Source organism: Panthera pardus, unplaced genomic scaffold, assembly GCF_024362965.1.
Source record: "Panthera pardus isolate Hobbes unplaced genomic scaffold, ASM2436296v1 HiC_scaffold_6, whole genome shotgun sequence".
NCBI classification, from domain to species: Eukaryota; Metazoa; Chordata; class Mammalia; order Carnivora; family Felidae; genus Panthera; species Panthera pardus.
In genome coordinates, this window is record NW_026526991.1 from 136,133,288 (window position 1) to 136,148,624 (window position 15,337).

The following is a 15,337-nucleotide window of genomic DNA, read 5'->3' on the forward strand; positions in this document are numbered from 1 at the left end:
GTTCTGATATGTAACCTCTATTGGAAACTCTTAATTCTTAGACTCAAAGCTCATTTATTTGTTTAAAGCTCTGATTTTAAAGATTTTTATATCATTAATGAAAGTGACTTTTAATAGAAGTATCTCATGAAATTAATTAAACCCCACTTCATCCTGTAAAAGAGATTCTTTTTTCTCACAGACTTACCTTTTGCTGGGTCACCAAGAGTAGTAAGAGCACCGCTGCCCACACAGAGTCCACGCTGACATACTAACTTTGCCTTGAAATAAATAAAAGACAGAACTTTGCTTATCGTATCAGTCTTAGGAGAGACAATGAAATAACACTACAACAGAACCTTTCAAATAGATATGGAATGTGTACACAGTATGTATTTATGGCACAAAGCAAGCTTATGCAAGGTAACCGTTTGGTTAATAGTTCATGAAATGTTATCGTTTCTGTTAACAAACATGTCATCAGCAAAACTAAATTGAACAAGCTCACAGATTAAGTCCTCTCTTGAAGATTTCAATTATAGCTATGGAATCACTAAACTGGAAGATGTGTTAACCCCAAATGCCTCTTTTAGTATGAATTCACAGTGTCTCTTATTTGTAAGTGGATGATTAAGCAAATAAATGAATTCTTCTGGTATTACTATACAATCCTTATGTATATGCTAATGTTAAGTATTTTTTAAGCATCTACCTTTATTCTTCAATCACAATCACAATCACAATACTGAATTATCTTAAGTTGAATTATAAATCTCTAGTGTTGTTAAATCTGTATCCAGGAAGCCATACACATCTTTGGAGGCACACCCTCCACATAGCAGTTTCCTTCCCCCAAAGTTTTGGTACAAACAATACAGAAGTTCAATCTTCAAAGACAGTCATGAAACAATTTCAAGTAACTTGACGGCTGAAAGTGTTCACCTTATCCCACCATGTAACTGAAACTTGAAAAAGCCTCCATAAGAAACAGAAAGTATCTATGTGAACCATGATCCAGAACGGTGAAATATCCATTCACCCCGTCAAAAGGCATTACCGATACTTAAGAAACCCGCATTCATGCAAATCTGACCTCGAGCTGACAGTGTATTGCAGATGAAACTAAAGCGGGCCTGTGAAAAGGTGTAGAAATCAAATCTCTTTCATAATCGGCCTTCACAATCATTTACACTGCCACCAAAATTACGTAGCAAAAAAGGCTGGTGAACTGGTAATTTTACAAATCTTAGAGAACTGAAATACCGATATTAAACGATATCGTTAATTTTGTACACAAATATCACAAAATTAATGTTCTATGACCTAACCCCCTTACCTGACTTTCAGTTTCAAACAGAAGAAATCCGTAAGTCTCTTTAAGTTCTTCCTGAGTATAATTACTTGCTTTTTTTTCTTGGTAAAAAGCTTTGTACTGTATAAAGAGAGAATAATTGAATGCTATAAACATTTATTTTGCCTTGCAAATTAATTTTTAAAAATGCATCATCTGAATTCCTCCTGTTAAAAAACTAATGAAATTATTTTTTCTATTCCCTAGAATACATTCTTATTACCTTCCAAGGATTTCTTATCTCATCTGAAAGTGACAGCTGAGAAGAACAAGGCTTATATACCAAAAATGATGGGTCTATTTCTTTAAAACTAAAATAAAACTAACACACAGACACAGTGTGTACCAAGCACCTCACCTCATTTAAGAAAATGTCATTTTTCACCAAAGTCACTTGACTGTACTGAAAACCATGCTCAGATGCAGAGTCCAAGTAAGAAGTATGAAGAATTGAAATTGCCCTCTGGAAGAGAGAGTCTGAACTCAAGGACACTGTCTCAAAAACTGTAAAACACAAACAAAAATAATGCAACTGTTTAAGATAACCAAAGGATGGGGTTTAAAGCGGCACACTAAACATCACTGAACACGTCATCTAGTCCCTGCCTGGACAACGCAGACATTGACAATGTGTTCTTGGCGACTGTACCTGTACTGTCTTAAAAGACCTCTCACGGGAAGAACATAATCTAAACGGAGGTGAGCGGGGCAGCTGGGTGGCTCAGTCGGTTGGGCGTCCAACTTCAGCCCACAGTTCGTGGGTTCAAGCCCCGCACCGGGCTCTGTGCTGACCCTGGAGCCTGCTTCAGATTCTGTGTCTCTTTCTCTCTGTCCCTCCCCAGCTCGAGCTCTATCTCTCTCAAAAGTAAATAAACGCTGAAACAAGTTTTTAAAACAGAGGTGAGTTACTGAGGGTGAGTTACTTTCAATACAAGAGTAAAATAAACCCTGCCGGATCTCTCGGGCCTTCTGGTTTAAAGCTGTGCGCTGTAACGACCGCCGGGACAAGCACAGCAAACGTGATAGTGCCAAGGTGGTGGTCAGCAATCGCTTAGACCAAGGTTTCTCATCCTGAAGTTCTTTAAAACGTACGCCACATTTTGAGACACTTACCCTTCCCGTCTTCTCATCAAATCCCCAAGTGAGCCTGCTGGGTTCCTTTCAAGGGGCCTAATAGTGCACACTCCACAAACACATTAGAAAGCATTGTATCTTTGGGGGTTCCTCAGAGCCTAGACAAGTCTATTGAACTTGACTTCTTACGGGTTATATTATGAAATTACTTTTCTCCATGTCCCCAAAATGAAACTTTGTTACTTTTTAGAAAACCTACGCAGACACATGCTATCCCAGAGATTCTGCGCCGCCCCTCCTGTGACAGGCAGAGCTCCTAATCCAGAGTTACTGACTTGGCCCGATAATCCTCTGGATTGAGCCTTCGTGACTTTTCATTTTACAAGTCCTTACTTTAGCCAAAAACTGGGCCTAGTGAGTTCTCATAACGTTTAACTATTTGTTTACTCCCTTCTATTTCTATTCTCTTTAACAAGGTCAAGGTGGGGAGGTACAAACTAAGGGCTAGAAGTTTTGGTCATATAGGATAAATAAACCATTACTATGGCTTCCTACTTCTGCCAGAACCTGCCGATTACATTAAAGTCCAAAACCTAAAGGAAAAACAGGAATTTTAGTTAAAAGTAACTAATAAGCAACGGTAAAAAAACTATTACAGAAATGGAAACAAACATTTCAGTCAAGTTAATTTGGACTCAACTGTCCTACCACTTCAACTACCTAAGTAATGCTTTAATAAACAAAAACGCTTTAATAAACAAAATGTCCCAGTATCCAAAGTGAAAGACTGTACGTAGCACAGAAGGAAAAGAGGATGAAACATTTAAGACTATTCTGAAATTCGTACATCTCATCCATGATCTAGATCAACTGTTTTACTTTTTCTCAGTTTCACTCTTTCCTTCGATAGCAGGGTACAAATGTTATAGCACATGGATATTCTTAAGAGGCTTGAATAGCAAAACACCAGGGGTAAGAATTAAAATGATGGCTTTAGCCATGTTACTCAAAGTGAGAAGCCTACGTCTTTGTAACTCTGTCTTACAAATAGTGCCCTGCTAGCTCGAATGCAAATCAGGATTCCTCTAAAACTTCTACTTGGGAAACTTTGTATTTCATATTTTTAAAAAGGCAAAATAATATTTAAAAATCTAAGTAAACTCTGAGGCTCAATGTTTGAGAAATAGGTTGCTTACAGTGAACGAAATAAAACAGCTTTGGAAATGAACATTCTATGATTATCAACTCTTCAATTCCACAAGATGTTAATAAGAAGACACAGGTTTTAAATTGCAGAAGTAACGAATATTACATATATCCACATTTTTGAGGGTCAATGCACAATAAACTAAAAACTGTGAAAAATAGTGCAATAAATAAAAAAAAGCCCATCCAACACAGTATTTCCAAAATACATGTGTCAGAGAACACTATTTGTCAGTGTGAGGAATACTGTTCTCAACAAAGCTATGAATAGAGACGATGGTTTAAAATAAACACTAGGAGGGGATGGACGCCTGGGCAGCACAGTCGGCTAAGTGTCTGACTCGATCTTGGCTCAGGTCACGATCTCAGGGTTCATGAGCTTGAGCCCCTCATCGGGCTCTGTGCTGACAGTACAGAGCCTGCTTGGGGTTCTCTCTTTCCTTCTCTCTGTGCACCCCCTCCTCCCTTGTACTCTGTCTCTCTCAAAATAAATAAATAAACTTTAAAAAATGCTTAAAAAAATAAAATAAACAATAGGAAGTGACTGTGTGCTAATATATTTTTATACCTAAAACTATTTATGGTTAAAAATGTTTCCCCTTTAAGTCAGCATTTTCCAAATAGCAATATATTTACAAAATAATTTTACAGTTAGCAGAAGGAAAAGCACGTCCACACTATAACTGTTAGAAATCTACAGTAAATCTTGACTCTTTCATAATAAATGATCTCAATTATACTCAAGAAAGCACAAGTTTCATGCTCCATAGCTAAGGAGATAGATGAGCGTTTCATCAAGAAATTATTTGACATTACCTCTTCTTGAACAATGTACTCCCACTTAAGAGTCTCGCTAGTGTACAAAATAGTATGAGCACTAAATGGATGGCCGCATTTTTGCTGAGCAATACACACGCTTCATTTAAACATTCAAGGTTATCAGAATATTAAGAGACTGAAGAGGGGGCTATCCTACAAAGAAACACTAAAACAACTTGAAAAATACCTGTCAGTAAAGTGGAAAGAGTGTCTCTTGGGACTTAAGTCACCAACAGAGAGCATGTGGGGAAAATTCAAGTTCAATCACAATGGCTCTAGACATTGAGTTAATATCCCTTCCTGTAGCACCTAGATCTGGGCACATTTCTACTAGGCGTGGATTCAGTCTCAAAAGTTATGTCAAGCTTGGCACAAAAACAGACACTCAGATCCATGGAACAGAATAGAGAACCCAGAAATGGACCCACAAACATATGGCCAACTAATCTTTGACAAAGCAGGAAAGAGTATCCAATGGAATAAAGACGGTTGCTTCAGCAAGTGGTGCTGGGAAAACTGGACAGCAACATGCAGAAAAATGAACCTGGACCACTTTCTTACACCATACACAAAAATAAACTCAAAATGGAGGAAAGACCTGAACGTAAGACAGGAAGCCATCGAAATCCTCAAGGAGAAAGCATGCAAAAACCTCTTTGACCTCGGCCGCAGCAACTTCCTACTCAACACGTCTCCAGAGGCAAGGGAAACAAAAGCAAAAATGAACTACTGGGATCTCATCAAAATAAAAAGCTGCTGCATGGTGAAGGAAACAATCGGCAGAACTGAAAGACAACCAATGGGATGGGAGACGAGATCTGCAGATGACTTATCAGATGATAAAGGGTTAGTATCTAAAATCTATAAAGAACTTACCAAACTCAACCCCCCAAAAACAATCCAGTGAAGAAATAGGCAAAAGACATGAATAGACACTTCTCCAAAGCAGACATCCAGATGGCTGACACATGAAAAAAATGCTCAACATCACTCGTCATCAGGGAAATACAAATGAAAACCACAATGAAATACCACCTTACTCCAGTCAGAATGGCTCAGATTAACAACTCAGGCAATGACAGATGTTGGCTAGGATGTGGAGAAAGGGGAACCCTGTTGTACTGTTGGTGGGAATGCAAACTGGTGCAGCCACTCCGGAAAAAAGTGTGGAGGTTCCTCAAAAAATTAAAGATAGATCTACCCTACAACCCAGCAATAGCACTACTAGGTATTTACCCAAGGGATACAGGTGTGCTGTTTCAAAGGGGCACATGCACCCCAGTGTTTATAGCATCCGTTGACAACAGCCAAAGTACGGAAAGAGCCCAAATGTCCAGTGACGAATGAATGAACAAAGAAGATGTGGTGTATCAGGACACCTGGGTGGCTCAGTCAGTTAAGCATCCAACTTTGGCTCAGGTCATGATCTCATAGTTCATGGGGTCAAGCCTCGCATCAGGCTCTGTGCTGACAGCTCAGAGCCTGGAGCCTGCTTCGGATTCTGTATCTCCCTCTCTCTGTTCCTCTCCTGCTCCTGTTCTGTCTCTCAAAATAATTAAAAACATTAAAAAAAAAGAGATATGGTGTGTGTGTGTGTGTATACACATACATACATACAATGGAGTATTACTTGGCAATCAAAAAGAATGAAATCTTGCCATCTGCAACTATGTGGATGGAACTAGAGGGTATTATGGTAAGTGAAATTAGTCAGAGAAAGACAAGTATCATATGACTTCACTCATATGAGGACTTTAAGATACAAGACAGATGAACATAAGGGAAGGGAAGCAAAAATAATATAAAAACAAGGAGGGTGACAAAACCTAAGAGACTCTTAAATACAGAGAACCTAGAGTTGCTGGAAGGGTTGGGGGTGGGGGGGGAATGGGGGGGGATGAGCTAAATAGGGAAGGGGCATTAAGGAAGACACTTGTGGGGATGAGCACTGGGTGTTATACACAGGGGATGAATCACTGGAATCTACTCCTAAAATCATTATTGCACTATATGCTAACTAACTTGGAAGTAAATTAAAAAAAAAAAAAAGTTAAGTCAAGCTTGACACAAGCTGGATTCTGCTCAAAGTACCCTGTATTTATCTCCCCCTTTCTCAAAAGCCATCAGAGATACTGAGTGTCTGCTTTTGGACACCTGTTTCTCTTTTTAACAGCTAATGAGAGGAATTAGAAAATTATAAACCAACCTCTGATGCTATGGCACAAGTATCTGTTTTCTATTCTATAAGCATCTATCTGGTCTGAAAGCAAATAATGAGATGAACTAATGCCAACAACTTCAGTGTCACAACAACTGTTAACACAAATCAGCCACCTCTACATCGCCCCCAAACTCTCATGACCACATGCCCTGTTTATAGGCAGGAGCACTCATCAAAGACAGAAACACTCAGAACCCAACACCACCTGCCACTAAAGGTCCTTATTAGTATTCCCTTTAGACGGACTGCAACCTACCTCTGGTAACACTAATCGATGCATCCATCCTCCATCAATCTAAGCTGGCCCTTTGATAGGTGCTGAAGAAGAGCCCATTCCTTAACTATCGGATCCTAAAATGTATTACCTTTACTTTTCAGACATTAAGGGATTGCCAGTTTAAGATAAGTACAACTTTTTTAGAGCACAATTTGGCAGGACCTAACAATAACTTAAATGTGTATACCAGATAAGCATTCCACTTCCAGGAATGTACTCCTTAGACATACTAGCCTGAGTGCACAGGCTATATGTACAAGGGGTATTCCACGCACTTGTATCTATAATAGCAAAAACACAAGATAACCATCTAAACTGCCGTCAGTAAGGAAACACCGTACAACTACTGAATAAAAATCAAAATAAATACATATATACTGACATATAAAAATATCTATTACATACTGAGTAAATAACATGTATTATATAATGTCATTTTGGTAAAAAAAAATACATTACAAATATGTGTTTGAAAATTTACAGAAAAAGATCTAGAAAGATGGGAAACCAAATTGTTAACAGTGTTTAAACCAATGGTTACTGAAGGAGAAGAGGATAAAGGGGAACTTTTACTTGTTACCTTATACATATTACAACTGAGGTTTTCTTACATAAGCATGTATTACTTCTACCAAAATGAATCATAACTTCAAAGAAATACAAATAGAGAAATGTGACAATTTCCCTTGAACATATACCTTTTCCGATGCCATTTGAAAACTGAATCACATTAATTTTGGATTAATGACTTTTTTGGGATTAATGAAATTTGTAGTTACTGGAAATTATAATTTTTTTAAAAAATCCTTTAATTTTACATGATTGAAATTAAAATTTTTTAATTCTACCGTTTTCCTTTGGATTTGTTAGTAATAACTTATAGCATTTAGTTTAATACCCACTCTTTTCTGATATGAACCCTGGCTCGGTCTCCTCTAAGACAGAATGTAGCTGGGAGGGTGGTCTTAATTCATTGTCACCAAGTACACCCCCAGAATTCTTGCCATAGTCCTGTTCTCTGTTAGTGTCATAATTGCTAAAATGAGAAAAGAAAAAATGAAATCATAAAGCGAATAGTTCTATTCACAGCATATTTACCATATAAACAAATGTTTACTGAGCATCTAATTTATGTTAGGTACAATTCTGTAATGTTTACCATCTTTGACAGGTCTCCAGAGCTAAGGGCTAAATTTGGTCTATAAGCAGTAACACACATAAGATGAAATGCCTTTCTTTTAATATTCTTTAAGTTCTGAAGAAAATTCTGTTCACAGAAAGAAGTTATGCTTATAGTAATCACATTGGCCTCACTTAAAAAAAAATCTTTTGAAATAAAGAGTAGAGATTATAGAACTGCATGCATGTTCTACTGGTTGAAAGTAACAAAATCAAATAGAATACAGTTGAAGAAAATCTCTCCCCACCACTAAATATGATTCATCCATTCTTTAGATACAACTATTAGTGGTGCCTATTACATATATACGAGAAACTGTCTCTACAATGAAAGCTTAGACTAGAAAAGGAAGATGAACCTGTACAGAAACCAGTGCTATAAATACGTGGGAGAATCTAGAACACAATGTAGTGGGTGCATCATAGGGATTCCATTAAGATGGGATATATCAAGACGTTTCAGAGGGATCGATAACTTGAAGTCTGAGTAGGTGCTCAAATAATAAAGCCGAAAGAAGGGCTAGCCCGTATATTTTCTGGCAACAGAAACAGTATGAGCAGAGAGAGAGAAACATATGTAAAAGGAACTGTGGGTAGTTTATTTGAAGAATTCAATGTACTTTAAAAAAAATTAGTATATTTTTAGTTTTATAATAGTACACCCTTTTTCAAAAAGGATCTGAGGCACAATTGTGTGGATGTTATCAAGATTTTTCAGAAGAAGTTGTAATACTGACGATATTCATTCATTAAGCAAATAGGTTATTTATGTCAAGAGGGGAGAACTAAATTGGGAATCAGGAGACCAGGAGGGTAGGCCTACCATTAACTTGTTTTAAGACGTTAGTATTGTAACACTGTTGACACTTGCCTTCCCAAATATCATGCCCTGTTTTCTTTCCTTCCCCCAAACTACAATTTTGTTTAGGTATTAGGTGATTCCATGCTTTAGGCGGGAGGGGGAGGGAGGGAGGGAGAGACAGAGAGAGAGAGAGAGAATATGAGTGTGTGTGTGTGTGTGTGTGTGTGTGTGTGTGTGTGTGTGAGAGAGAGAGAGAGAGAGAGAGAGAGAGAGAGAGAGGGAATTTACGCTCATTATGGTATCTGGCCAATGAGATGTGAATGGACATCAGTAGAGAGAATTCTGAAGGAAAAAACACATTCTCCCCATCTCCATCTTCTAGCCTTAGGGCGTCGTTTTAAGATGTGTTTGCTGCCCGGAATTCCTTGCAACCAAGATGAGATTGATCAGCCGGCACATTAAGAGTGAAACAAAACAGAATCTCAATCACTGAAGAAGTCCTTGAAATGCTGAACAAATTCACTTGGAGCTGCCCTGCCTCTCAATCTTTTGAGATGTGAAATAATAAATGTTTCTTTATTGTTTAAACCACTCTCGTTGGCAACTGAAAACACACTATGAACTTGGTTAAATCGTTTAAGGTCTCATTTACTTGGAATTATCTTTTAAAAAAGTTTTTTTTAATGTTTATTTATTTTTGAGAGAGAGAGAGAGTGCCAGGTGGAGGAGGGGCAGAGAGAGAGGGAGACACAGAATCGGAAGCAGGCTCCAGGCTCCGAGCTGTCAGCACAGAGCCTGACATGGCGCTCGAACTCACGAACTGTGAGATCAGGACCTGAGCCTAAGTTGGACGCTTAACTGACTGAGCCACCCAGACTCCCTGAAATTATGTTTCTAAAGCTCCTTTCCATTCTAACACTGTGACTTTACCAACTGCCTTCCTGAAGCCCTGTTATGTATGAGGCATTGTGCACTGCACTAGATAATTTATCAAATTCCTCTTTTATTTGTCACCATGCATGGAGACATTTATCCTAGTATTTATTAGCAAGAAATCACAAAAGCTAATATAACTTGAAACCTAAAATATAAGGGTATTTAAAGCCTTTGATTCCCACCTACTCGGTAAGTCTTATCTCCCTCCCACACACAAGGGAAAAAGACCCTTGATTCAGATCACTCCTAATGTAATTTCCCTTATTAGTTATATACAAAGTCTGATTTTCACACACCCCCACCACTTCAAGTTTTCCTCACATTGAAAGCCCCCAAATCTAGCTTCTCTGATGACTTAAAAATTTTCCACCCGGCTAGAATCATTCTTCACAAGCGTTCCACGGATATTTACCATAGTCCTGTTCTATGTACAGGTCTGGGCTGGAGCTAGGGAACACGGGAACAAACGGGAGACCGTGTGTCTTGTCTACCTGCGAGAGTGGTCTCTAACATTTAGGTCATAATTTCAGAACTGTCTGTGAAAGTTCTGTTCAGAACAAGCTCCTCTTCCATGGAACAAGTAATGAAGGGCACACATTTTGTAATCAGAAGGACTTGGCAAGACAAGATTTTGAAGCTAGGTCTTTCTACCTTTGTGACTCTGAGAAAGCTGCTTAACCTTTCTTCCCCTTCTTTTTAAAAATAAATGTCATCAAGGCACATACACTAAATAAAAAGCCGCATACCAGTAGTCTTATCAATCACTGCCCCTACCCTCCCAGGGAGCCCTGATTTCCATTCTTCTTAGGCAATCACTTTCAACTTTAGCTCTATCTTCTGGTAGAACTCCATGTTTCTAAATACAATAGCTGTATAAACTCATATCACTAATTTTCCTACATCATTATTCAATGTTTCAATAAGTTGTATGCATTAATCATAGCTGGGCCACACTGGGTAGTCAATTTCCTTTTTTACATGATGTTTCATTTTTCTGAATTTAAGATGGTCTCTGCTTAAAATTCTCCCAGAGAACCCAAATCTCCTCCGAACAGATAGATACATCAAGTGTTTGGAGACGCCGTTTGTGCAGCATTGTGTCCTCCGGCTTCAGTCTGGACCTGTGCTCCCCGGTGAAGGACCTGTGCTCCAGGTGAAGGACCTGTGCTTCCTGGTGAAAGACCTGTGCTTCCCGGTGAAGGACCTGTGCTCTCCAGTGAACCAAAGAGCTTTGCGCCCTTGGTGGGGGATGCTGAGATACAGCACTGATGTATAAATGTTCAGCACGATCCCAGTTGGCAGAAACCGATGACCTGACTCTAAAACTTACATTCAAAGGATACAGAACAGCCAAAACAATTTTAGAAAAAATGGCAAATTTGAAGGATTCACCACCTGATTTCAAGAATCACCACAAAGCTAACGCAGTCACAACTGTGGTGTTTTAACGATAATACATACAGATCGGTGGGACAGCATAAGAGCTCAGAAACTGTCAGAAGGCTGCCAATATAACCCAAGAGGAAAAGAACAACTTGAAAAAAGATGATGCTATAACCACCAAATCAGAAAAAACAAACATGAACCTCAACCCCTACCTCAAACCATAAAATTCAAATGGAAATGAATGACAGACATAAACGTAACCGCTAATGCTATGAAGGTCCTAGAAAAAGATCAAAAGAGAAAATTCTGACCAGGGGGCAGGTTAAGATTGCTTAGGGCATAAAAATCAGTTCCCATAAAAGAAAAACTGATACACCGGACTTCATGAAAATTATAAAACCTTCTGAGCTTCAAAAGACATCATTAAGAAATTAAAGTATTTGTGAAGGACGTGTATCCAGAATATACAAAGAAGACTTTTTTTTTTTTAATATTTATTTTTGAGAGAGAGAGAGAGAGACAGAGCATGAGGGGGAGAAGGACAGAGAGAGGGGGAAACACAGATTCCGAAGCAGACTCCAGGCTCTGAGCACAGAGCCCAATGTGGGGCTTGAACTCATGAACCGTGAGATCATGATCTGAGCCAAAGTCGGAGGCCTAACTGACTGAGCCACCTAGGCGGCCCCAGAGTACACAAAGGACTCTTAAACACACTTCACAAACAACATACTAACAGCAAGTACGTAGTACGTGGGAAAATGGTCAACATTATTAGTTATCAGGGAGGTGCCACTTGCTCACCAGAATGACTAAAATTAGAAAGACTGAGAATACTAAGTGTTGACAAGGATGAGGAACCTCTGGAACTCTCATACATTCCTGGTAGGAATAGAAACCTATATAGCCAATTGGAAAAAAAACCTATATAGCCAGTTTCTTACAAAGTTAAATATGTACTTACTTTATGGCCCAGCAATTTTATTCCTACATATTTACCCAAGAAAAATAAAACATTATGTCCATAAAAAAAATGTGTACACGAACTTTCGGGGCACATAAGCTAAAACTGGAAACAATCTAAATGTTCATGATAGGTGTTTGGATAAACTATGGTCTTTTCATACAATATACTATTCTACTCAGGGATTTAAAAAAAAACCTGCTGATACATGCATGAATCTCAAAAACATTAAACTGGACAAAAGAAATCAGTCATAAAAAGTACACACTGTAGGATCCATACATATATGAAGTTCTAGAATTGGTAAAACTAATCTGTAGTGATAATAGTATCAGTGGTTGTTGCGGGTGGAGGGCAGGAATAGAAAAACTGACTGCAAGTGAAGCAGGCATGAAGGAACTTTCTGGGGTAATATAAATATCCTATATTTTTATGGGTGTGTTGCTCACAGGGTGCACACATTTACCAAAATTCACTGAACTATATACTTAAAATATGTTTAGCACCAAATATGGATATGCGATAGCATATAACATCTGACCCAAATCCAGTAAAATTACTGGATTTTATGTGACCATAAAAAAATTAATCTCAAGAGCCCCATTCTTAAAAAAAAAAACCAAACCAAGAACTACTTATAAATGACATAAGTTAAATTATAATGAAATTTAAAATGTTTGAACTGAATGACAATGAAAACACCTATCTGAACTTAGGCACATGCAAAATATCTACAAGAAAAAACTACAAGAAAACCATTAATTTTAAACGCACATGTTAAAGAAAAACATTTGAAAATCAGTGAACTGAAGAGTCAATTCAAGAACTTAGAAAACAGAGAAGTGGTAAATTCAAAGAAAATAAGCAAAGGAAGGAAGTAATAAAGATTAGAAGCTAATTGAATAGAAGAACAAAGAACCACAGAGCAGGAACATATGTGGTACATATCCCCCCACCTGAGCCTTTTCTCACATATTTGTATCAGTTAACTACTGCTTAGTAACAAGCCATCTCAAAATTCAGTAGCTTACAACCACAATCATTTACTACTGCTCACATTTCTACAATGTGGGCTGAATTAGGCTTAGTCCAGCGGGCATAGCTCCAATCCATATCTCTCTCATCTTCCTTCAGCCAGTGAACTAGCAGAGGCATGTTTTCCTCATGGAAATGGCAGAGGTGCAGAGAACAAATGTAGAACACCAAGTCCTCTTAAGGTTTATCAGGCCTGAAACTAACATACTGTCATTTCTACCTGATATTATTGCCCACACCAAGTCATATAGCCAAACTCAAAGTCAGCGGGGAGGAAGAGATATCCTGTCCCTTTAGTGGGAACAAATGCACAGTCAGGGCAGGAACGCAAAGAGGAGGAGAGCCCTGGGCTTCATAATACAATTGATAGTGATGATGGTTGTACATCCTTGTGAATATACTAAAAACTAATTAATTAAAAACCAATGTAATAAAATACTACATTAAAAAAATAAGAAAGAAATGCAATCTACCACAGTATCACTGTAAGGATGTTGTGCATATTCTTGCTTTTCATATTTGAACAAGATGAATTATCCTGAACCAGCAGAATGCTCAGGATGTAGGCAGGGGTGAGAGCAGTTTTCCGTTTTCTTTATTTAGGAGTTCCCCCTTCTTCGTTCCTGCATCCAAGGATTTTTGAAAAAATAATACGGTTCCTTTGTTGTCAACCTGCAAGTGTACTGTAGATCAGGAGGGTGTGTGTACTTCCAGCTCTGTTTTCCTCTTCAAGATCACTAAGAAGACACATCCCTTGCTTTCCAAGGTTATATACTCACTTCTAGGGAGTATTTTGCTAGCTCATTTTAAGATCTCTGGGCCACTCAGGTACTTTCCAATTCCTCTCTGCATTCCTTAACGGACACCATACTGCTGTTCGGTCTCAGCCTGGTAGGCAACGATTCTTTTAGGATGGGACTGCTGCCAGGACTGGATGGCTGCTGGAAATTTCTGAGCTATGCCCCCTCTGCACAACTCTGCCTTTTCTCATAGAACTGCTGGGGCTTCCGAACAGTACTTATGTATATATTCAAGTTTACCGGGTTTCTTTTTCTCCTTCACTTGTTCAAAATGTAGTCTGAGAACTGCCCCCTGCCTCCCATTCTTTATGGAAGTAGAATGATTAAAAACTAATCTGGCCTTGTTCCTTTTGGAACTATACGTTCAGTCTGATGATTTGGTTTCATTCTGTTTTGTTCTTCAGGGAATCAGACAGAAGACCCATTCAACCCACAAACTCACATCTTCCAGTTCTGGGACTAGATGGTGGTTTCCTCCCACTGTGTAAGACAAAAGACCTCCTTGACTGGTGCTCTATCTTTCTTATCTTCACACTCTTATTTTCTAATGCTTGTGGCCCTTTTATTTTGGGGGGAGAGTTCTTCAGCTTTATTATCCAATCCTTATATATTTTTTTCTGCTCTTACAGAGCCCTTTTCTGTTTTCTAAATAATTAAAAAAAAAATAGAACCTCCTCTTTCATGGATGTCGTATCATTTCTAAAGATGCTATAGTTTTATTTGGTTGAAGTTTCTTCTGTTAACTGCAGTAAATTTATTTCTACCAAGCTCCTTTTATTTCCTACTTGTTTATCCCTGTTTGATTTCTGTCATGTTAGACACTTGCACCCAGTGGCTGGGGATCCTCTGCTGTCCATTTATGTTTACACGTGAGGCACTTAAGGCTGCCTGAAAGTCTGGTGCATCAACAGTGCTTCCTGACCAGCAGCCCTTACTCTTTCACATGATCTGATGGTGATGCAGCTGTTGAATCGGGCAAACTCCCGAAGTCCGTGTCTGTTAAATATTTTGCCATGGTTTGGTAAGTTTCCCCAGAAAAGATTCCTTTAATACCTTGTTTAGAGGGAGCATAAGCTTGACTATTAGTTCTGAGAATCACACAGGAAGACAGTTCTGGTTTCACGCTTCAGTATGCTTTCACTTAATCTTCATGTTCATTGAGGTGCTCTGCCCCTACCTCTGCTGTCTGGCATGCCCAGTGAACGTCTCCTGAGTGTCAACCTTCAGTCCTCCGTCTGGGTAGAGGGGAGGTAGACAGTTGTCTGGGTGCAGACAGCAGGGAAGGGAATCCAGAGCGTGAAAACTACAAAA

General features: G+C 38.7%; 1 protein-coding gene across 7 annotated transcripts in view; it reads right to left on the reverse strand.

The window, feature by feature from the left end:
- TASOR2 (transcription activation suppressor family member 2) overlaps nt 1-15,337 on the reverse strand; it is a 79,311-nt gene that overhangs the window by 50,625 nt on the left and 13,349 nt on the right. For 3 of the 7 annotated variants that reach the window (XM_053895423.1, XM_053895421.1, XM_053895422.1), the window contains exons 2-5: nt 7,830-7,963; nt 1,689-1,834; nt 1,316-1,411; nt 188-260 (exon numbers count right to left, since the gene is read on the reverse strand). In XM_053895423.1, coding sequence (XP_053751398.1) covers nt 188-260; nt 1,316-1,411; nt 1,689-1,834; nt 7,830-7,963 — 449 coding nt within the window. Of the gene's footprint in view, nt 1-187; nt 261-1,315; nt 1,412-1,688; nt 1,835-7,829; nt 7,964-15,337 lie in introns of those variants that run through there. The other 4 variants (XM_053895420.1, XM_053895426.1, XM_053895427.1 and 1 more) reach the window with 4 other exon arrangements.